The sequence below is a fragment of the Fulmarus glacialis genome, unplaced genomic scaffold (assembly GCF_000690835.1).
Source record: "Fulmarus glacialis isolate BGI_N327 unplaced genomic scaffold, ASM69083v1 scaffold2142, whole genome shotgun sequence".
NCBI classification, from domain to species: domain Eukaryota; kingdom Metazoa; phylum Chordata; class Aves; order Procellariiformes; family Procellariidae; genus Fulmarus; species Fulmarus glacialis.
Genome location: NW_009198213.1, coordinates 1 through 22,356, shown reverse-complemented (window position 1 = coordinate 22,356; position 22,356 = coordinate 1). Strand labels below are relative to the sequence as shown.

General features: G+C 39.4%; 1 protein-coding gene across 1 annotated transcript; it reads left to right on the top strand.

Moving 5' to 3' along the window:
• Positions 1–658: 658 nt before the first annotated feature.
• On the top strand, positions 659–18,545 carry PRKAA1 (protein kinase, AMP-activated, alpha 1 catalytic subunit; the record flags this gene model as incomplete). Its single annotated transcript, XM_009572810.1, has 8 exons — positions 659–800; positions 5,072–5,165; positions 6,904–7,048; positions 8,977–9,064; positions 9,960–10,184; positions 14,677–15,163; positions 15,557–15,683; positions 18,058–18,545. Coding segments are annotated over 8 exons (1,553 nt in total), but the record flags the coding sequence as incomplete, so codon positions are not given.
• Between the last annotated feature and the right edge of the window lie 3,811 nt (positions 18,546–22,356).

The window sequence follows — 22,356 nt, the reverse complement described above, 5'->3', positions numbered from 1 at the left end:
GATGTAGTTATAATCACTGCATGCAGAAACCAATGCAGATAGCAAAGCCTTCTGGTGGAACACATACTTACCTTCTGTGGTTTATCTGTGATCCAAAGTTGGGTTTAAGAAAAATGTTCTTAGCAACTTTGTTGCAGCTACTTCCAATAGCACCTGCAAAATTAAGGACTTTAAGAGGGGTAACAGGCTTCTTGAGGGAAGGATAGCAGTGATTTCTTTAGTAAGGGTGATCCTTGCAGGTAAAGTAGAAGAGCTGCAGGATAACATGTCTGAGCAGGTTACCAAGTGAGCCAAAAGCTTGGAGTGACTTAGAGGGAGAGAAAATGGTCTGCCTAATTAGCAAGGAGGCAGTGTTTTGGGATATGCTTTGTTTGTTTGCAGTAGTGCAAAAATGTAGTCATGCTGCAAAACTTCTGAGGCTTAGGTTAAGGTTTTTCTTACATACCCCATTCATCTTGTAATGATAGAATTGTGGGAGAAATTGGAGTAGGGCTGAAGAAATTACATGTCGTGTTTTTTCAACCTCCCCAAAGATAATGGGGATATGTGGAATGCTAACATCTTAGCTTGTCTTTCTTGGCTGCAGTTGAAATGGGCAAATTAATGTCTTTACGGAGCAGTTGAAAACTCTGACTAAATACTTCCTTGTTCCTTGCAGTTGGCAAACATGAGTTAACTGGGCATAAAGTTGCAGTGAAGATCCTGAATCGACAGAAGATTCGCAGCCTTGATGTTGTAGGAAAAATCCGCAGGGAGATTCAGAACCTCAAACTCTTCCGGCATCCTCATATAATTAAGCTGTAAGTTTTGCTTGCTATAATCAAACAATAATTTAAGCAGTAATCTCTTTTTGCTCTCAACTGACATGAAACATGCTTAAAGGGCAGTACTACTAGCAGTATCTTGTCAGGAAAGTAACCAGCTTCCAAGTATGTAGCCACTTTCAGTATCCTCTGTAATGCGTTTTCACAAAACTGATCTTCTCTGCAGGCTGAAGAGCTTCCATTATTTACAAATAATGCTTACAAATTCTTTGTAATGGCATGATAGATACTTCTAGTACCATTCATCTCTGTTTTTAGCTGCTACTTCAGTTTTCCTTTTCTGGTTATATTTGATCTTTTTTCTGCTTAGAAAATGAGTTATTAAGAACCAAGATTGTAAAGGGCATTTCTATAGTAAGTTTGTTGTATTTTCTTACTCGAAATATGTTTTTAGTGGTGTGCTGGTCAGTGATCTATGGTTTTCCAATGTAGATGGCGCTTTGCAAGATTTTCTGAATTAAGGATGTGCCATTTGTTAAATGATTTGTGACTGATATTTCAAAGTTCTTCAATATAGCTGCTACCACTTGTCTAAACGTGGTATTTACAGTGTACCTGTTTACATCTGTTAATTGATCAATAGTTCGTCAGTGGAGTTCAGAGTACAATCAAATATGTCCTAGAATAAACCCCTCATGTCTGGTCTGAGGAAATAAATTATAAATGCTGTTGATTTTTTTTGACTTTCATTTCCTGTAAAGTTAACCTGTACCTCCAGATCATGGGTAATTGTAGTATTGGTGTTAGGTTTTTTTATTGGCAGCGTCTTGTCTTAAGACCCCACTGCCACTGACAGATGCTGTCCCTATATACTCCTTTTAATTTGGCAACAGCTCTTACATTGAAGCTAAATTGGATTGTGTCAGATCAACTCACTAACTTCTTCAGTGGGTTAGTTTTCAGAAAACTATTGAGCTGATTTGGCTGCAAAATTGCTAGTGCTGCCAGTTAGAGTTCATAAATGAGTCCAAAGGACGTCCTGTAGCTAAAACAAAATAGGAAGTGTCAGTGTACCAACTGAGGTATGGGAGTGGAACAGGAGTGTGTACTTGTGGTGTTGCTAAACTGTTAAGTCAGCTTAGCAGGTTTCAGATGACAGTTTCTTTCTCAAGGAATTACGGGGAGAATTTTTTTCTCTTGCTTGTGGAGAGAAGGGACAAGATGTAGGAGATGATGGAAAAATTGATGGATCCCTAACTTTTCAGTTGGTCAGCCTGCATTTCTAAAGCAGAAGGATTATTAGCCTGTGTATAAATAGCATTTGAGATATAATTGATACTGTTGTGCAGGTAGACTTGCTGGTAACTTAGGATCATGCTGCTTGTGCTATTAGGAACTGGATTGGGGAACTGCTAGATAGCAGCTTAAGGTATTTGGGGTGAAGGTAAACAGATTTCTTCAGCTAAATATTACAAATTAGGCAATGTCTAATTTGGAACATTGCTGTGCTTTATGAAAAATTTCATATACAGTATATATGAAGCAGTATATACAATATTGCAAGCCTATTGGCAATAAGATTTTCTTTCTATACCATGCTTTAAATAAAAACCTTTGGAGCATCACCTCCTGTGGTTTTTGACCTTGTCATGAATGAGTGGTTTTGAGGCCGCTTAAAGAATCACTGGCAAAGATATCAGAAAAAGGTGATTTTAATAGAAATTTGTAAAACTGCGACTTAACAGAATTCGATGGCAAGGTTCACTCTATTACTCCTTACATGGATTAAGTATACACAGGGAAAATAGTGTCAGAATTGTGTTGGAATGATTTATAGAAAGACCAAGAACAAAAAGGGTAAGGAAGACCCTCGCGTTGAGTCATGAGGTTCAGAGTAGACCCCCTTGCTTTCTAAACCTCTTCTCAGAGAGGAGTCTAGGTGCGGCTGGATATACGTCTAGTCTCAGACGTGGTCAATGGTTTATGCCTAACGGGTTCTATATGTTTAGCAGCGACCTGAAGTTCATTCACAGTTTTAAGGTAGATCATAAGATTTTGACAGCATTTAATCATTGACTAATTTAACAGTTACAAAGCAAGTTAACTAAGTTTACTACAATTATTAAATTACAGATTATGCTTATTATTAGTTACCTAAATCAATACACACACAGTATGATCTATTCACACACAAGGACCCACAGCTAGGTAAATTCGGGAAAGACAAAGGCCTATAGCTAGATACAGATACCAGTTAAAAATTCCCCTCGAGTCTGTGAAATACTCACGTTAAATGTCTTGGCATTTCTCAACGGGCAAAGGGTTGAGCCCTGTGGAGTGTTTCAGCCCAGGTGCCGACGGTCCTCCGAATATCACAAACTCTCAAGTTTGTGAACTCTGAGAGGTGTCCCACTCAGAGGGAGACTCTAGGTGCAGCCCTCTGCGGTCCAGGAGAACTCAAAGGGTCTTGCTTGGGACTGCTGTTTACAGGTTTGGCTTTAGTCATCGGTAAATTTCCATCCTGGCCACTGTCTAGTAATTATGGTATTGTTTCACGGTAACAATGGTATTGAGCTATACCTTGAGCTATGACCCAGGTAGGGAATGCTTCAGGGCTGTCAGAGATGACGAATTATCCCCTGCTTTTGTTCCCTACCTTGATCAGGTAGCCCATGTTCCTGGTATGATCAGTATTGCTCCCCACCTCAGCCATGCAAGAGTGCCTGGTATGGTCAAGGGACAGTCAACTGCCCAACTCGTTACACAATGGCTAAGGCCTAACAGGAGTTCCTGAAATCGTAGAGTGGCCCAGGGGAAGGGGGGGAAATGCACTACCACAGACCTCTAGCAACAGAATGCATCTTATTTTCCTCCATAAAATTGCCTCCTTTTGCATTCTGGTCATCTGTACTGTGTGGTTTGATAACCTTACTTACATTATAGGTGTGTAACTATTCCACAACCTCCTTTTCCATAAGCAGAAAAACTAGCTGACTATAGGGAAGGACGGCTGTAAATTTTGGATTAAAACGATTAAAATACTATTTCTGTAGTAGTCTTAGCCATGGCTTCAGAATGTTGTTGATATTTAAGTACATAAGGTACTTTCAACCAAGGTATTAGAGAGAAAATCGGTAAAGGTAAAGCATCTTGGACTGTAAGATTTTAGGTAAAACTAACTTTGAAGATCTCATATTGATAACTGCCTCAGAAGGGTATTAAGGTTATTGAAATGTTACACTATAATACTAAGCTGTTAAAATAGATACGCGCACATATATGTGCACGCACACATATATGTGCATGTCTGAACTCATTGCTGTCTATGTAGTTCAAGAATAACTTGTCTTAGTAAGATGAAGCACGTCTGTTTTCCCCTTCGTCTTGGAATTGGCATTTTGAAGAACGTTGGAGTTCTGTAGTGTATGTGTGAATTCAGTTATTTATTACAATTCAGGTATTTGCATGCTTAAGTGTAGTACCTTGAAACATGCATTTTCATCCAATTGCTACTTCCTGTCTTGTCAATATGATATCTGAATTTTGGCTGAAGTGTTATCAGTGTTCATTTTCTTGTTCCATTAAAAATCAATCACTTCTAACTGCTGTAAGGTGAAAAAATTAAACAACTTATAGGTAAGGTTATGTAGAACAAAATCAAAAATGTCTTAAGTGGGGAGTTTGGCCATAAACTAGTTATTACAAAGCTTCAGAGTTTTCTTTGGTTTTTTTGTTAGTTTCTTTGTTTTTAAACTTAATTGAAGTAGAATGATAAAAATATAATAACCAGTGTGTCGATACTCTTAAATACTAATGACAAATTCAGTACTCTTTGTAAAAGATGATATTCATGATTATTAAGAGCAATTATTTTCTAGTCTTGAAGTACACTTTCTATTTATGACAACTCAGGTTTTTTGCATGTTAAGGTTAAAAAGTGTGTATTTTTGAGACACTAGCAAAGTCCTTTTGAATTCCTTCCTCACTGCACCAAACTGTCTGCGAGGCAGCACTGTAAATAGTTTCATAGAAATAATTTCGACTAAGCTTAGTCCTCTGAACGTATTTAAAGATTGATATTCCTGGTGGTGAATACAAATTTCCTGCTAGTCTTGGCAATGACGGCATCACATAGTGAAAGGAGAAGAAATAGCTTCTGCAAAATATTGTTATTCCAGTAGCTGTAAATTGGCTGATAAATATTTTAAAGTATACTTTTTTCTGACTCTTTACAACTTTTGGTTTTAACTAAGTGTAACTAGCATCTTTACTGAGTATGTAGACTAACAGATACCTTCTTTTATCAGGTACCAGGTCATCAGTACACCAACTGACATTTTCATGGTGATGGAATATGTTTCAGGAGGAGAACTGTTTGATTATATCTGTAAAAATGGAAGGGTAAGAAGTAGTCTAACTCTACAAATCAATGACTTGCATTCTGTTATTGCTTTTGCAACATTCCTGTGTCACCTGTCACTGAGAGTACAGACAAGTTCTTTTTGGGGATCTTTGGCAGAATGATGTAATTAAAGCTTTATTATCTTAACAGGATATTATGATTAGTGTAGCACAGAATTTGATTAGAGTGGCACAGGATTTCTACAAGCAGAATCAAATGTAGTAAAATTTATAAGTAGCGTGATACAGAATTTATAATACAACTTAACTTAATGATTTCTAATCACCTAGACCCTCTGCAGATCAGGTCAAATCTTAATACATGGTTTGCTGTATCAGTATAACAATCACAGTCTAGACTCGAAAATCCTATGAAAGAATATGAGTCAGTCACTCAGTCCTCGGAGGAAGCAGAGGATGGTGGAGGCGTCCCTGGCCATTGGGAGGTCACAGGTTTCACTGTCCAGCAGCAGTTCTGGTCCAGGTTCCCGACTAAGGACTTGTAGCTACTTGATTTTATGGACTGTGCTCTGGGTGCTGTTACACTTCCCTGTTCTGTGAGGAGGTCATCACCACCACCTGGCTGGCCGGGTGCCCGGGGCCTTCAAGGCTGGTCAGGAAGGGGGTAATCAGCGTGGCGCCCAGGAATCTTGAGGCCACTAGGGAGGGGAAAAAGAAATCTGTTTGGTTTGTCTACTTGGTTCGCAGGACCTTCAGGACCTGATAATAAGGGAAAGGGCACAAATATGTGACTCACTTGGTCACAGAATGGCTGCTTGCTTCATAAAATGGCGTTAGTTATGCTAACCATGTCACCAGGGGCTGGGAGCAGGGGGTACTGGTCACACCCTCTTAAGTGAAGGTTTGTTTTTATGTATTCAGCATTAATTTTGCTGTTAGAAATCAAAATATACTTTGACTAATCTTGTTCTGAAAGTAAAAATGGTTATATGTTAACATGTTTCAGATCTTTATGTATGACTTTGTCATAGCATTTTTCCTCTCTACTGATGATATGTTAATTTACAATTACAGGGTACAAACTGGATGGGTGTGTGTCCAGCTGGAGTAGCTGGAAACTATTTCTTCAGTATAACCCGTTATTGGAAAGCTACCATTGTGCCCTTATTACCCTCTTCTACTAGTAGAACAGTTTCTGTGAAAGCTCTGAAGTCACTTTTCACAAACCATCTAGGTAGCCAGCGTACTTTTAGTTAGTTGTTAGAACAAACTTTGACATGGATTAGGGCATGTTTGTAGGAAATGCCCAGCTAAGTCTGCTGTTTGTGGCTAGCTATTAATAGCATAAATAGCATCTAAAATTTATCACTTCTGTGCTGTGTGTCAGCAGCTTTTGTCAACTTAAATGTTACACTGTGCTTAAATCTCAAAGTTCATTGATACTGCAATTAGACAAAGTTAATGTTTGGGTGCTAATGTTTCTAGTTACTGAGTATGTAACATCTGCCTAACCAATTTCAAAAGTGTGATTGAGAAATTTCAGTGACTTTCTGAGTCGGTGGGTGTGGTTTGTTTTAGTCATTTTAGAGCTGTGGTATAAACAAAATTATGTAAGCTGTGAAGCTTTCTGCTACAAGTTCTGATAACCTGCTGGATAAAGTACCAAAACTATAAATGGTAACTTTAGGTCATGGAAAAATTTCCTTTAATTCATATAAATGTAAAACAAGTTATCTTCCACTGTCTCATAATTGTTTAAAACCTTTGTCTGTCTTAGCTTGATGAGAAGGAAAGTAGACGTCTGTTCCAACAAATCCTTTCTGGCGTGGATTACTGTCACAGGCATATGGTAGTACACAGAGATCTGAAGCCTGAAAATGTGCTGCTTGATGCACACATGAATGCCAAGATAGCTGACTTTGGTAAGCATTGCTATTTTAAATCTGATCACACTTCTGGTGTTCTTTAGATCCTGTTAATTACTATGGGAAATACTTAATAAAATGTGTATACTTGAATATCCTGGTGGTGGGACACAGTACAAGAACCTGAAGAATATGAATGTAAAGCAAAATAATGTTCTTGCACATGCATAGAACTTGTTTTCCCCTCAAGCTTTCTTTTCAGGTATCTTCTGTGACTGGGTGAAATTGTGAACCAATTCGTTTGGTTTTGCTTAACAATATTTTCTCTGAAATGCTAAATAGACTTAGTTCCTGACCTTTCCACTTCAAAATTCACTCCTATTGCCTGTTCACCATCTAAATGTGAAATGTAGATGCTTAGCTTTCTTGAAAGTACAGTGCAAGTGCAGTTCATCATGTTTAAGAACCATGTTGCTGAAGTAAAATACCCTAGTCATCCCATTAAACTACTCTAAATTCACTTTAAAAACTCTGAAGATGTGATTGAAACAATGTAATCAAGCATAAAAGGTAAAATAAGAACAGTTAATCTTGCAAACTCCTGTGCTTTTTTGCTGTATACCTGCCTAACTAATCAGAAAGCTTATTTGTTTATACTAGCTGTTTGTGACACAGCTGCTGAGAAGACTGGCAGCTAGTTCTTGGAATTACTTGAATCAGGAAATCTCACCCCATAAGCATAGTAAGGTATCCATACTGCTATATCATCATGATATATCTCTTGTAGACATAGTGGATAATACGTGCCCCTGTAAAACACTTTGAGGTCTCTGATGAAAAGTGCTAGGTAATGCTGAGTATTCTAAGTATATTTTAAAAGTATGGTGTTCAAGCATGTGGGCACTGGGAATCATATTGATTTCTTCTGTGTAGAAAATGCTTTCGGTGAAACGGCTTGTGTGGTGAAGAAATGAATTATAGGAACTTACAAAAATATCTTCCTCTAACTTACTACTTAAGCTGTAGTACTCAAAAGCTTTGGTGTATTAGAATATGAAGGCTAGCCAAGCTGTACTCTTTTCATCTCCCCGCCCCGCCTGTGAAAGGGTAAAATTCCTTCTTGGAGACTGAGTTCTCTGGCTTGTGGTCGTCTTGCTCATGCAGCCTCCACTGAGGAAACTAGAAGATATTTTCCACAGCTATTATAGAACTGGTAGTTCTTTACTGATACTAGATTATACTGAGGACTGGTGAATGAAGATGGCCTAGTTCTAAAGTACACTTTAATTAATAACAGAATATCTAAATTCAAACTATTGAACTGCAGAGATTCAGGAACCAGCTGAGCAGAGTAGGTGTCTAAATTGTGGTGAAGTCATGTGTACTCCTCAGTTCCCTTATTCTATATAACCTCTTACAGAATTTTAGGCAATTCTGTGGTAGCATGTTCCACATGGGACTTCACCTGGGCTTTTCATTTCATTGCAAGAACATTTGCACTCCTAAAGTGCAGTCTTAGAGTGTAACGCTCATGTTCAAAATTAGGAGCAACTGGGCTGTTAAGTTTCTTTGAATATACATACTAGTTTTCCTGAGGATTTAGAAGCAAATGTGGTTTTTAAGACTTTCTTGTTAATAACCAAATTATGACTGTTTTGCTATGCTGCTCCATCTTCCTTAGACCATCTTTGTTCTGTGTCATCCAAATTGGACTGTTTTTTGTCTTGGAATTAATATGTTCTCAAATATTTCTAGGTTGTGTGCAATAATGGATTGATGTTACTCAAATTTCTGATAAACTAAATGGAGGATTATGTGGCATGCTCATATAGAATTTCAGTAATTCCAAACAATGTTACTTCTTTACTGAGATAAACTTGTTAATTTTCTAATTTGATTTACTAGTGATTTGTTCTAGGTAGTATATGCAGTGTGAAACAATTTTGCTCTCTGAATTTTTAGTAGTTACTCTTATACACTTTCAGGTCTATCAAATATGATGTCAGATGGAGAATTTCTAAGAACAAGCTGTGGTTCCCCTAACTATGCTGCACCAGAAGTAATTTCAGGAAGGTAGTTTCTTTTATATTGGATACGTGTGTGCATGTACTTCAGTCATTTTGCTGCTTGATTCTAAAGGCTACAAAACTAGTTCAGTTGACAAGCTTGATGCTGAGAAACCGTGGGCTGAATTTTTAATGGTCTTGATATTTTTTCATAAGTACTTAAGGCTTCTGTGAACTAGCTTTGAATAGTTCCTGTGAGGTGGAGGTGATGTCCGATGCCCCAAATCCAGTGTGTACAGTGTGCCTGAATTGGTTTGAAAATCTCATAGCTCAGATCTTGGAAGTAGAGGTAGAATTACATGCAAAGTCTGCTGTGAAGTTGAGTAGCAGTGAAATATCTGCTGCAGAGTAGATACCTTCAGAGTGAGTATCTTCCCCTTTTTTGGACTTGATGATTGTCAAATCTGTTGCTTTCAGCTACCCACCCTAATACTGCCTCTTGCTGATTGGAGACCAAATGTCTGTTATATTCAGGCGTAGCACAGAATACGTGACAAGTTCTGCTATATGGACTTGTCTTAAACTTTTCAGCCTCCCAGATTTGGGGGATAGATGACTTTGCACAGATTCTATTAAAACAGTGATAACAATGTATAACATGGGCTTTCTTAGTAGGTGCAAGTTTCTTTCAGTCTGCCATTGTCTTAAATTGCATTTGTGGATTATTGTTATACAATAGAGAGGAAAACTACATACTTGTGCCATGTAATATATTTGAAGAGCAAGGACACTAAAGTTCAAGGGATGCATGGCATAGAACTGAAATGGTATAGTAGTTGCAGATTAGTTGTCCCAAGTTAATACACTTAATTACTGGGATACAATGTAAGAAAATAGAGGGGGAAAAAAAAATGTATTTAAATGTACTAAACACAAATCACTAATAGTTAACTTTTTCCCAGATTATATGCAGGTCCAGAAGTAGATATTTGGAGCAGTGGGGTCATTCTCTATGCTTTGTTATGTGGGACACTTCCATTTGATGATGATCATGTGCCAACCCTTTTTAAGAAGATATGTGATGGTATATTTTACACCCCTCAGTACCTGAATCCATCTGTGATTAGTCTCTTGAAGCACATGCTGCAAGTGGATCCAATGAAGAGAGCAACAATCAGAGACATTAGGTAAAACACTAACTGATGTCTGATCACAGGGTGCTGGAATGATAATCTCAGTGCAAATACACAGAACAAAGAAATCATTCATATAGCTTGTCCGTGTTTTTTAGACTGAGATGAAAATTTCTGGTGGTTTGGCTTTAGGTCTGATGGTTCTGATCTCCAGTGGCCAATGAAGTGTCTATTGGAGGTCACAGTAGAACAAATTATATAATATTACATATAGAAATTCTGAGAAACTCTAGGTTTAAGGCTGCTATAGCAAAGCTGTTTACCTGCAGAATGGTTTGCAAAAACTACAGTGAATTGACTTCTCTGGCACAAAAATGTCTTTGCTGTTAAGAACCGCTATTCTGTACTGTAAATGTCTGAGAGGAAGTTATGGCTCTTTAATGTGATAACTACTGCTTTTATTCATGTTTCTTCAGACTCTGAAAAATCATTTGTTAAGATTGTGAATATTCCATATGCAAGATAGGACTTTCAAGCTTCAAAACCCTGGCATGAATTTGTGTATAAGTGATAATTACTGCATCGAATATTGATTAAGGTTAAAGCTTGTAGGTACAGAGAGCCATCATGGGCTCCAGGTTCCAAGAGGAGATTGGAGAGAGGAGAAGGTGACTGCTTTGACAAGTGTGCAGTGGGTTGAATAAAAAAAAATGGTAGCTGATAGAGAGCTGTACTTCATGCAGCAGCTTTGTTAGGTTTTCCTGTTTCCTTTGTAAGAAGCTCTAAGGAGAGAGCTCTGATACACTACCTTAGTGAAAATGCATCTCCTTTTAGGATTGGAAGTTAGGAAATCTGCAATGTTCATGTTCTTTCAGTAGAACAAAAAACGGTGCGCTTATCCTTTACTACTTTATTACAACAGGAAGTACTTTCTTGCAGAAATCAAAGCACTGTGAGAACTAAGCATTGTAAAACTTGAGTGGATAAGAACTTAACTTATCTCAGTCATGTTAAATAAGTCTGGAAGAGAAGTGGTGTAAAAAAGATACTGAAAAATGTTGTTTATAGAGCATGGGTGGATTTTGAGTCCTAAACAGTTCTGTCTTATTAGCCATAAGACATGTCACCTCACAGTTTAAAGCACTAACTGTGTTTAATTGAATACCTTAATTCTTCTGGGGGGTGTGTGTGTGCATGCAAGGAGAGAGGCTCACTGCAGTGAATAGTGACAAAATATTCCTCTGGGTTCAGTCATCCAGCTAGGGCTGTGCTTTGTAGTGGTATAGGAAAAGCTTTTTCTGCTTCCAAATTAACTGATTGCTTCTGATGAAGGTGTATTTTGCTCAACACATTTGTGCTGAGGCATGTTCTCAGGATCACACTGACTAGAGCTTGGTCCATTCTACTGGTTTTGGCTGGGTTAGAGTTAAATTTCTTCGTAGTAGCTTGTATAGGGCTGTGTTTTGGATTTGTACTGAAAATAGTGTTGATAACACACGGATGTTTTATTTACTGCTGAACAGTGCTTACACACTGTCAAGGCCTTTTTTGCTCCTCACTGGGAGGAGACGCAGCAGGCACAGCTGACCCCAACTGACCAAAGGGATATGACATCATGCTCAGCAATAAAACTGTGAAGGAGGTTGGTGGGGGGGACCGCTGCTCGGGGACTGGCTGAGCATGGGTCAGTTGGTAGCGAGCAGTTGTTTTCATTGTCATCACTTGTTTTTCTTGGGTTTTATTTTCCTCTGTTTTTTTTTTCTTATAATTTTTAAAAAATGTTTTTCTAATTATTAAACTGCTTTTATCTTAAACCACAACTTTCTTTCTCACTTTCACTCTTCGATTCTGTCCCTCATCCCACTGGTGAGAAGTGAGCAAGCGGCTGTGTGGTGCTTAGTTGCTGGCTGGGGTTAAACCGCGACAGTCCTTTTTGGCACCCAACATGAAGGGTTTGAGATAACAACAGATTTGACCAGAATGTATTAGATGGAATTTATAATTGTGTCTAATAACAGTTGCTGGTCACAATGTTGATTTATCTGTTCTCGGTATTAGTTTATCCGATCTGTGCCATGTTCCCTTTTTTGCTGTACATGTTAAAGACTGGTTTTGGCTTTTGCATTTTGCTGTGCTCTATAGTGCTTTAGTGAAGTTTTGCCTGGGAGATTTATTATTAAAACATTGGCCTTGAGTGGAATCTGGTATTTGGGCTTTGTAGTGAAGCTGTTACTGTAGTTTGGGTACCATCTTATGAAGACAATTAACAATTATACTTCTTCATCCGAGAGGGTTTTTTTTGTGGAGGAAATACAGAAGGGCATCTTCACCACCTTCTTCTGTGATGTTTTCTCCCTTGTTACAGTAACTCTTCAGTATGTTGAACATCCTTGGGTAATCAAAATACTTCTACTTTTCTTAGGAACATTTTGTCAGCTTAGGTATTTCTTAGAACATTGTTTCAGCAACATTTTGTCAGCTTAGGTATTTCTTAGAAAAAGCTGAAACAATGTTCTAAGGTTAACAAGCTATTTGGGAATATCACCCAGGCCCCACAGCAGTGTGGTTATGGGTGGCAAGGCTTGTGCGAGAATATGGGCAGGTATCTGGAAAGCTTGTCACCTCCGATGGTCTGGGACTTCACTCCCGAACAAGTGCGGGATCCTGATGAAGTGATAGAATGTTTGGGGAAAAAAAAATGCCCTGGCTCTGGCTATTCCAGAGAGGCACAACTTACTGCATTGTGCTGTGGCCTGGCCTGCACTTACCAAACACTGCTCAATACTATTCAGCACCTCAAGGAGAAGAGAGGGTCTCTGATCTGAAAACATACCAACAGACACTGTGGCTAGGCCAGAGACCCAGCCTTCAACTCTATCAGTTGCTCTTGTAATTAAAAAGAAACAATTGAAGCTGAAGTCAACTCATTTAGTAAGGGATGAAGAAGCTTCCCCTAAGAGGGAGCGGGAGTGAGAGTCAGAAGAGTCAGCCTGTTCTGCAGCAGAGCAGTCACAAGAACAGGAGGAGGAAGGGACTGAAATCATAAATGAGACAGAAACCACCCGATCCCTATCCCTAAGTGAGCTGCGAGTTAGGTGAAAAGATGTCAGCTGTCAACTAGGTGAGCAAATTCTCAGCTGGTTACTCTGAGGCTGGGATATTGGGGCCAGTACTCAGGAATTAGAAGGTAAGCAAGCCCAGCAGCTGGGATCCCTTGCTAGGGGTAAGGCCGGGATTGTAAAAGGGGTAGGAGTCCTCATCTTTGGAGGTGACTTCTGTCAAGTGTGAAGGACAGGTATGCCTTCAAGGAAGATCTTGCAAATTCCCTAAGCAAATGGACCACCATTGAGGGACGTATCCAGTATCTGAGGGAATTAGACATGGTGGAGGTGATCTATAGCAACTTGGATGACAATCAGGTATCCAAAGACCTAGATGAAATCTGGTGCATGTGGTCCATGTGGCAAAAGTTTGTATGAAGTGACTGATGTCATATGTCAACACCCTTGTGATAATGAGCTGGACAGACATGGAGGCAACCAACTGTGGATGGATTGGCCAGCCAAAGCTGAGAGTTCGAAGAGAATCTTGCTTCCTCCACACGGACCTGTGTCTCAGCTGTGGAGAAACCCACAAGTTTCTTTCTCACTTTCACCCTTCCAATTCTCTCCCCAATCCCGCTAGGGGGGGAGTGAGTTAGCGGCTGTGTGGTGTTTAGTTGCTGGCTGGGGTTAAACCACGACATCCATGTAACTGCTTTTAAATCTGTAGCAAGTCTTTATGCTATAGGCTAGAATACTTTCAAAATTAGTGTCATGCCATAGCCTTTGGCTAGTTAAGCAGCTTACTGTAGGCACACAAAATAATCTTATTTTTTCTGTATGATTGGGCAATGTAAGTATTTGGTTCCTTCTGTATCTTTCCTTTTCCCTCTTATGTATACCAGCCCATGGGTACAGTAGTAAAGAGGTACAGATTGACCTTTCCATAGCTTCCCTCAACCCTTTTTAAGTCTTGAAGATACAGCTGCGGGTGTTATGAATGGAAAAATGATAGGCAGCTTGTTTGGGGTGGAGAGCATGTGACTTCAATGTTCAAGAATCTGTGTCCAAACATCTACCAAAAAATTATTCATCATCAATGTTACTTAATTTTGTTATGTGTGTACTTGGGGAGGGACAACTCAAGTGGGTAGTATAAGAATTTTAGTTCAAAATATCTCAAAACTGGCAGTAAAAAATACACCACTTATATAAAAAGCTGATTCATGAATTATACAAAGATATTTTTGGAGTTCAGGTAGTTGAAAAACTTACAGGAAAGAGGATTTTTTTTGTCTTCTGCAAAATGTCTAGCAAAATCTTGTGAAGGCAGTGATTACTTTATGTACTGTTTTATTGTCTGAGATGCACAGAAGGGGACTTGGACTGACAACTATGATTCTTTTTGTACAGACTAAAAATAATTTTATTTTTAAAAGAATTTAATATTTAAAAAGTTTGCTTTAAATACATATACTCAGACTTTTTTTAATTTTTAAATCTAGGGAACATGAATGGTTTAAGCAGGACCTTCCAAAATACTTGTTTCCTGAAGACCCATCATATAGCTCTACCATGATTGATGATGAAGCCTTAAAAGAAGTGTGTGAGAAGTTTGAATGCACTGAAGAGGAAGTGCTAAGTTGTCTATATAGCCGAAATCATCAGGACCCTTTAGCGGTTGCTTATCACCTCATTATAGATAACAGAAGAATAATGAATGAGGCCAAAGACTTCTACTTGGCTACAAGCCCACCGGATTCTTTTCTCGATGATCACCATCTCTCTCGCCCTCATCCTGAAAGAGTGCCATTTTTAGTAGCTGAAGCACCACGTCCTCGCCATACCCTTGATGAGCTGAATCCACAGAAGTCAAAACACCAAGGTGTAAGAAGAGCTAAGTGGCACTTGGGAATACGGAGTCAGAGTCGACCAAATGATATCATGGCTGAAGTTTGTCGAGCAATTAAACAACTGGATTATGAATGGAAGGTAAAAGAATAAAGGATCTTTACAGCAGACAACAGTAAATTTTTATTTTATTTATTTTTATATAGTTACATAGCCTAGAAGTCTGAAACTATGTTCTCTTGTGCTGGAAAATAATATCATGTGCCTGTGCTGACTCCTCGTGGTTGCTACGCAGGAAGGGTTTTGGGGGAGGCTATTCATGCTGACAGGAGAAAAAGTCTTGCTAATGTGTCTTAACTTTTCTACTGGGGCTGTACGAACGTTTTTCTGTTGGCTTAAAAAAAAAAACAAACACACAACTCCAACAGGTAAGCCTGAGATCGCTTGATAATACCAGTGAGTTGAAATGACAACGACAATATGCAGTGCTTTTCAAGCAGTTCTGGTAACTAACTCAAATCTCTTTTGTACTAGGTTGTAAATCCATACTATCTACGTGTTCGAAGGAAGAATCCAGTAACAAGTGCATATTCCAAAATGAGTCTACAGTTGTATCAGGTGGACAGCAGGACATACTTACTGGACTTTCGTAGCATTGATGGTATGTGAAGACTTATATAAGTTAATGGAGTTGTATGGGAAATCATTCTAAATGCAAACAAATCTTAATTTACTTGTTTAGAAGTGAAGTAAGTGTTGCCCTTTACTTGTTTAAGCCATTCTAGATCTGTACTAGTGTTTCTTTATTCCTTCCTGGTCTAGTGTTCCTGTGATCAGATGGTTAGCTGCTTCATCCCTTAAATAATAGCCTTTTAGCTATATCAGCTACTGAACTGCTCCATTTTGTGTCTGCACCAGCACTAATACCACTAATGCAAAAGAGGACAGGGCTGTGAGAGGTGAAGTTTGGATCAACCTAAACTGCCTTTGGAGCCTCACCGCCAAATGTAAATATTAATTTAGATCTGGAGTAAGCATGTGAATAATATTTCCTAGTGAAGATAAAGCTTGGCATCTAGGCATTTAAATTTGAGTTGGACTGTACATTGCTGTACTAGGTCTGGCCGAGATGGAGTTCATTTTCTCCATAGTAGCCTATATGGTGCTGTGTTTTGGATCTGTGACTAAAACAGTGTTGGTAACACACTGGCTGTTGCTGAGCGGTACTTACATAGTATCTAGTCTTTATTTTTCCCACTCTGTTGCACCCAATGAGTAGGCCAGGGATAAGCAAGAACTTGGGAGGGGACACAAGCTGGAGAGCTGAGCCAGATTGACCAAAGGGATATTCCATGCCATACAGTCTTATGCTTAGCAAAGAAACTGAGAGGATGGCGGTTTGGGGAAGGTAGCCTTGATATTGGCTGAGCATCAGTCTGCTTTGGAGAGGTGGTGAGTGGTTGCCTTTGCATCACTCTTTTTTTTTTTTTTTTTTCCCCTTTTTTCTTCCTTTTATTAAACTATGTTTATGTCTACCCATGAGCCTTCTCACTTTTGCCCTTCCAATTTTCTTCCCCATTGCGCTAAGGTATTACCTGCTAGCAAAGTCAACCCAGCAATGCTAGTAGTAGACAAAATTTGAGATAGGAGTTATATGCTTGCAGTAACTGAGCTCTTGAAAGCAGTTGGTCTGACCTGTAGAAAGATAATGTTTTATAGAGTGACAGTAACACAGCATACAAATCCTGGTTGGATACCTTTCTGAAAATGAATGGAGGAGCTAATAGGGACTGTCCACAATGCTTGTTTATGGGCGTAGAAGACTAAAGCAGAATTACCTGCAGCCAATGGTGTAGATGACAGCCTAGGAAAACATGTGACATGGAAAAAGGATTTACTGTAGCGTGGCTGGATTACAGTATAGGGTGGCTAGGGCTGTGTCTCATGACAGTTTAATCTGATCTGACTTGGCAGTGCAGTTCTTGCCTCGTTCCTTCTGACGATACAGGTGCCTTGCTTAGGTCTAGTGGTACTTGATACAGGGGACTAATCACTTTCCTGTACTGACCTACTGCAGTATAGGACAAATGCCATCCCTGTTGGAGGGGGGATGACTGCTTAGAGCCATGCAGCTGGGGGAGGGCAGCCTGCTGCAGTCCTGGCTTCAACTCTTGAGGAAATACAACCCAAGGGCATGGACTTGCCATCTCTCTTCCAACAGTGAAGCTGGTTTGACTTTCCTTTCTCTCCACCACAGTTAACTGTTCTCTGTTCCTCTTACCAAACTGTAGTTTAAAGTAGCTTTGATGTGAAAAGGCAGTCTCTCCTGTGTTCACTAATTTCTCCTGGAAATAACTCTTCTGGTGCCAGGTGAGAGTTCAGTATTTAAAGTAAGGACAGAGATACTTCAGCAGAACATTACTTCTAAGATGAAAGTATTTCCTCCTCATACTGAAGCTAAACTTAAGCTACTGCAGCCCAAATGTACAACATACAATGGGGAAAAGCTTCCAAAAGTGAAGGATAAATTAATGTAGATGCTAGCAATTAATGTATCAATGAATTATAATAAAAAATACAAATAATAACAAAGTATAAATAACCAAATATAAAGAAAACAAAAATAGAATAAAAATAAGTAGATGCTAGCAAAAAGCATCTACAAAATATTGGAACTGTTATTGGACTTAACCTTATGATACTATCCTGGTTTTGTTTTATGTAACCTAAATTGAACTATTAGCTGCTGAAATTAGTTCATGAAAAATATGGCGAGTGCTGGTCTAAACTAGATGTAAATGGTTCTGGACCACAGTTCAGAGTACAGGAATAATTCGCATAAGGACACTTCCTTCTGTGTTACTATATGTATAAGCTTTTATTTTGTATCAAATATATAGAGTTTGCAAAAGCTGTTTATGTATTAATCAAGACTTCAAAAAACAAGATTTAGAAGTGTGAGAAGATGTTTGCTGTTCCTATAACTGACTTGATACTGATACCTAATTTTCCTTCTCTCCCCCCTTGCCCCCCAGATGAAATTACTGAAGCAAAGTCTGGGACTGCAACTCCACAGAGATCAGGTTCTGTGAGCAACTATAGATCCTGTCAAAAAGATTCAGATGCTGATGCACAAGCAAAATCTGCAGATACATCCCTTACCTCATCAGTGAGCTCCTCGCTTGACTCTTCTACAGCTGACTTAACTCCAAGACCAGGGAGTCATACAATAGAATTTTTTGAGATGTGTGCAAATCTTATTAAAATACTTGCACAATAATTTTGAAGATGGGCTTATTTCTTTTACAGCAATAAGCATGCCTAAATCATAGTCAGATGCTTCCAATTATAATCAAGTTAAATTAACTATGGCGCTGAAAAAGCTAGCCACAGAATGCAATTTGCCCAGGGATTGAAATGATTATGGGCAGTTAACATATATTATTTTGAAGCTGGAGTGAATTCTGATTGTCTGCTGTCCAATAGCGTAATGCAGGAAAGGAAATTACATGCCCTTGGGGCAGTGTTCATAACATTTTACATTGAGTGTACATTAGGCTGCATATAACATGTAAGTTAGATGGACCTTCTTGTTTTTTTCCACTGGTAATACATACATCTGATGTACTGTAAGTAAATGTACACTTACTAGTTAAGTCACCTAAGTATGACTTGTTGGTCACCATCTACAGTTGTGCCTCAGTTGGTCAGAATTATCAACATCTTCTAACAGTAATGTGTTAAAACTGCTGTGTTTCTTCCCGCTTATTTGGCAGTAAATGAATAGTTTAATGTGCTACAGTGTACTACTTTTAACAACTGATAAATTTGATTAAATGCATGCAAATCCAACCAGTTGGAAATCATAGAATCATTTAGATCATCAGTTCCAACCCTTAACCTAACACTGCCAAGTCCACCACTAAACCATGTCCCGAAGCACCACATCTACATGTCTTTTAAATACCTCCAGGGATGGTGACTCAACCACTTCCCTGGGCAGCCTCTTCCAATGCTTGACAACCCTTTTGGTGAAGAAATTGTTCCTAATACCCAATCTAAACCTCCCCTGGCACAACTTGAGGCTGTTTCTTCTTGTCCTATCACGTGTTACTTGCAAGAAGAGACTGACACCCACCTCGCTACAACCTCCTTTCAGGTAGTCATAGAGAGTGATAAGGTCTCCCCTCAGTCTCCTCTTCTCCAGACTAAATAACCCCAGTTCCCTCAGCCGCTCCTCAGACTTACTCTTGACCCTTCAGCTGCTTTGTTGCTCTTCTCTGGACACGCTCCAGCACCTCAATGTCCTTCCTGTAGTGAGGGGCCCAAACCTGAACACAGTATTCGAGGTGCGGCCTCACCAGGGCCGAGTACAGGGGCACGATCACCTCCCTCCTCCTGCTGGCCACACTATTTCTGATACAGGCCAGGATGCTGTTGGCCTTCTTGGCCACCTGGGCACACTGCTTGCTTATCTTCAGCTAGCTGGTGACCAACATCCCCAGGTCCTTTTCCTCTAGGCAGCTTTCCAGCCACTCTTCCCCAAGCCTGTAGCGTTGCATGGGGTTGTTGTGGCCGAAGTGCAGGACCCGGCACTTGGCCTTGTTGAACCTCGTACAGTTGGCCTCTGCCCATCGGTCCCTACGTATGCATGTAGGTGCTCTGTAATGCACAAAGGGTGAAATTCTGTGGGCTCTGAGTAGAACAATTGAGTCCATGACAATGGTGAGAGATTTAATGCTGAGAAGACTTGGCACCTCATGGGCTAAAACAAAATGTTGTTTTGTGAAGGAGAACTGTCAGCAGGCTCCTGATCTGTGCGTGTACCTTACTGTGGTAGCAGCACAGCAGCTCCCCACTGCTTCTACAGGCTGAGAATCCTTTTCCTTAGAAACCTGTGCATGTAGTTAAGAACACAGCCTAAAGCTGTTGCATGCTATTGCAGAATCTGAAATTGACAGTTTTTTAAAATATACATTAATACTTTAATACAGCTGTTTATCATGTTAACTTAGCATATACTACATATAATTCACTTTGCAGTTGAAACTACATATATAGGTTAGGTTTTCCCAGGCCACCTTTATAGCAAACTTTGCTATTTCAATTATTTATGAAATGAAATAGTCCAACTTTTCAGTTGAACATTGAAAACTGATCATGACAACTTGAGTGCTAATATTCAACAAGTTTTCAACAGTAGATTGCAATTACCAATAACATAAATCCTTTTTTATTTATAGCTTTTGCAACGTTTCAGGACAAAAATTGAACCTTGTATGTTAAAATCATAGCTAGTATATGCACAAAAACATTGTCTCATCTAAATTGGACATAATTAGCCACAATTCCATTTTCATCTAGCACTAATCAACAGTAAACTGCATGTCATAAAATGTTTAGTTTTGCATTCAAGAATTAATGTTCTTTTCAAAATAAACTTTGTGACCTACTCGGTTTCAAAGGTTGCTCTCCCAGGGAGAGACTGGAAATCAAGGCATTACTATGAACAGTGAAACCTGGACTCTTAAAATGGATGGGGATTCTTGCCAATGACTGAGATTTCATCCACGGAAAACTACTAGCTACAGATACAAGAACAGTTTAATCCAGGCCAACTGGCTTCAGTCCAGAAATTCGTCTGTTATGAACATGCACAGAATCTGAAGAAACATAAAGCTGCTTTAAGCCCCGGAATTGCTGTAACTCTGTTCTGAACTGGGCAATTGTGTGGTCTGTCTTGTATGTAGGTACAAGTTACAACTTCATTTCTTTATCCTCAAGTGTCACACATGGTCCCTGTAATGCAAGGTTGTGTTACTGTATCTCAAAAGTGGAAGATTTTCCTTAGATAAAGCTTTGGGTTTGAACTCCTGAGACTGAGATGTCAACATGAGGGACCAGCTGCAAATGCTACTTTTAAGTCCTGTTTTTAGTCTGATGTACTGAATAAATCAGTGTGCTCATTTTTGTTACCCTTTTATTTTGAAATTGTTAAATATTGCACTTGTACAAATACAACAAACGCACAGGTTTTTTAATTGTAGTAATTCCTCATCTGGAATTGGTTTGGGATCACTCTTGCATATGTTAAACTAAGTATTTATAAATGGTAGCTGCTCCTTGTAATGCTGACCACAAATGCAAGGTGTCAAGGTGCGAATAGCTTTTAATTTTTCTGTATTTTTTTGGCCTTCTTGTGCGTTAAGACAGCCATGGTTTCTCCTTTGTCTTGGTATCTGGAGGTTAAAGTAAGTTTCTGGCAGGAGTGTACTGAATGTGTAGTTTTAAATAAAGTAAATTTTATTAGTATGATAAATCAGTTCTGATGGCCAAAAGTTTTCTGATTGAACTGAGATTTTTATGGGGGGGGGGAGGGAGAAAAGGGGACCGACAACCTAGTTGAACCCAGAACAGTTGTTTGTTGCGTGACTTTCCTATGCTTTGTAGATCTTGCAGTTGAAACTGCTTTCTTCACATGTTCCTACTGATGTTGCAGACCTTTTTTTAGCATCGCATTAGAAGCTGCCAGGCTTGTAAGGAGGCAGCTTATGCAAATACACAAATTGGTCACGTATGTTACTCTATATTCCCAAGCTTACTCCCGTTGGAGTACCTTGAATTATCTTGCCTTTGTAATATTTTTCAAAAACATGGATGAACGATTGTCCATGTGCAATACAACTCACTAGGTAATGGATAAAAATTCATCTTAGTGGTGCAATATTTAAAAAAAACACTTTCATGTTTGTCTTGATATGAGTGTTTAATACAAACTTGGAAATAAATTTTATTTACCAATTGATTACCATTGTAAGATACGAAGTCCTGTTCTTTAACAAAGATGTGCCTACTTCCTATGTTAATTCCTTTTGACAAAGCTGAATGGCAAAAATGCTTGTTTATAACTGTATAACTTTTTAAACTTTCAAAACTTTAAGTAAACATGAAATACTGAACCATCTTGTTTGAAACTGTGTGCGTGCTGTCTTCTAGCGTTGCGTAACAGACAAGGACTGTTGTAAGAACAGCAGCAATTACGATTTTGGAATAAGCAGCCACCTGACAACAAATTACTGCAGAATCGCCAGCCAGGCAGGCGGGGCCACCAGCGGTGCTAGCCTGGCCCCCGACTGCCTCCCCCTCGGTCCTGTAAGCCCTCCGGCAGCAAAGAGGAACGGGCTGGGGGAACGCTGAGCCCTCGGCGGCGGGGTCCCCTCCTGCCCGGCCCGGCGGCGGCTCCGTTCCTCGCGTCTTCCACTCGCTCTGCCCGCGCAGCGGGGATGCTCTTGCGGTGCTTGTCCCTGCAGCCGGGCAGGTATTTTAGACCCTGC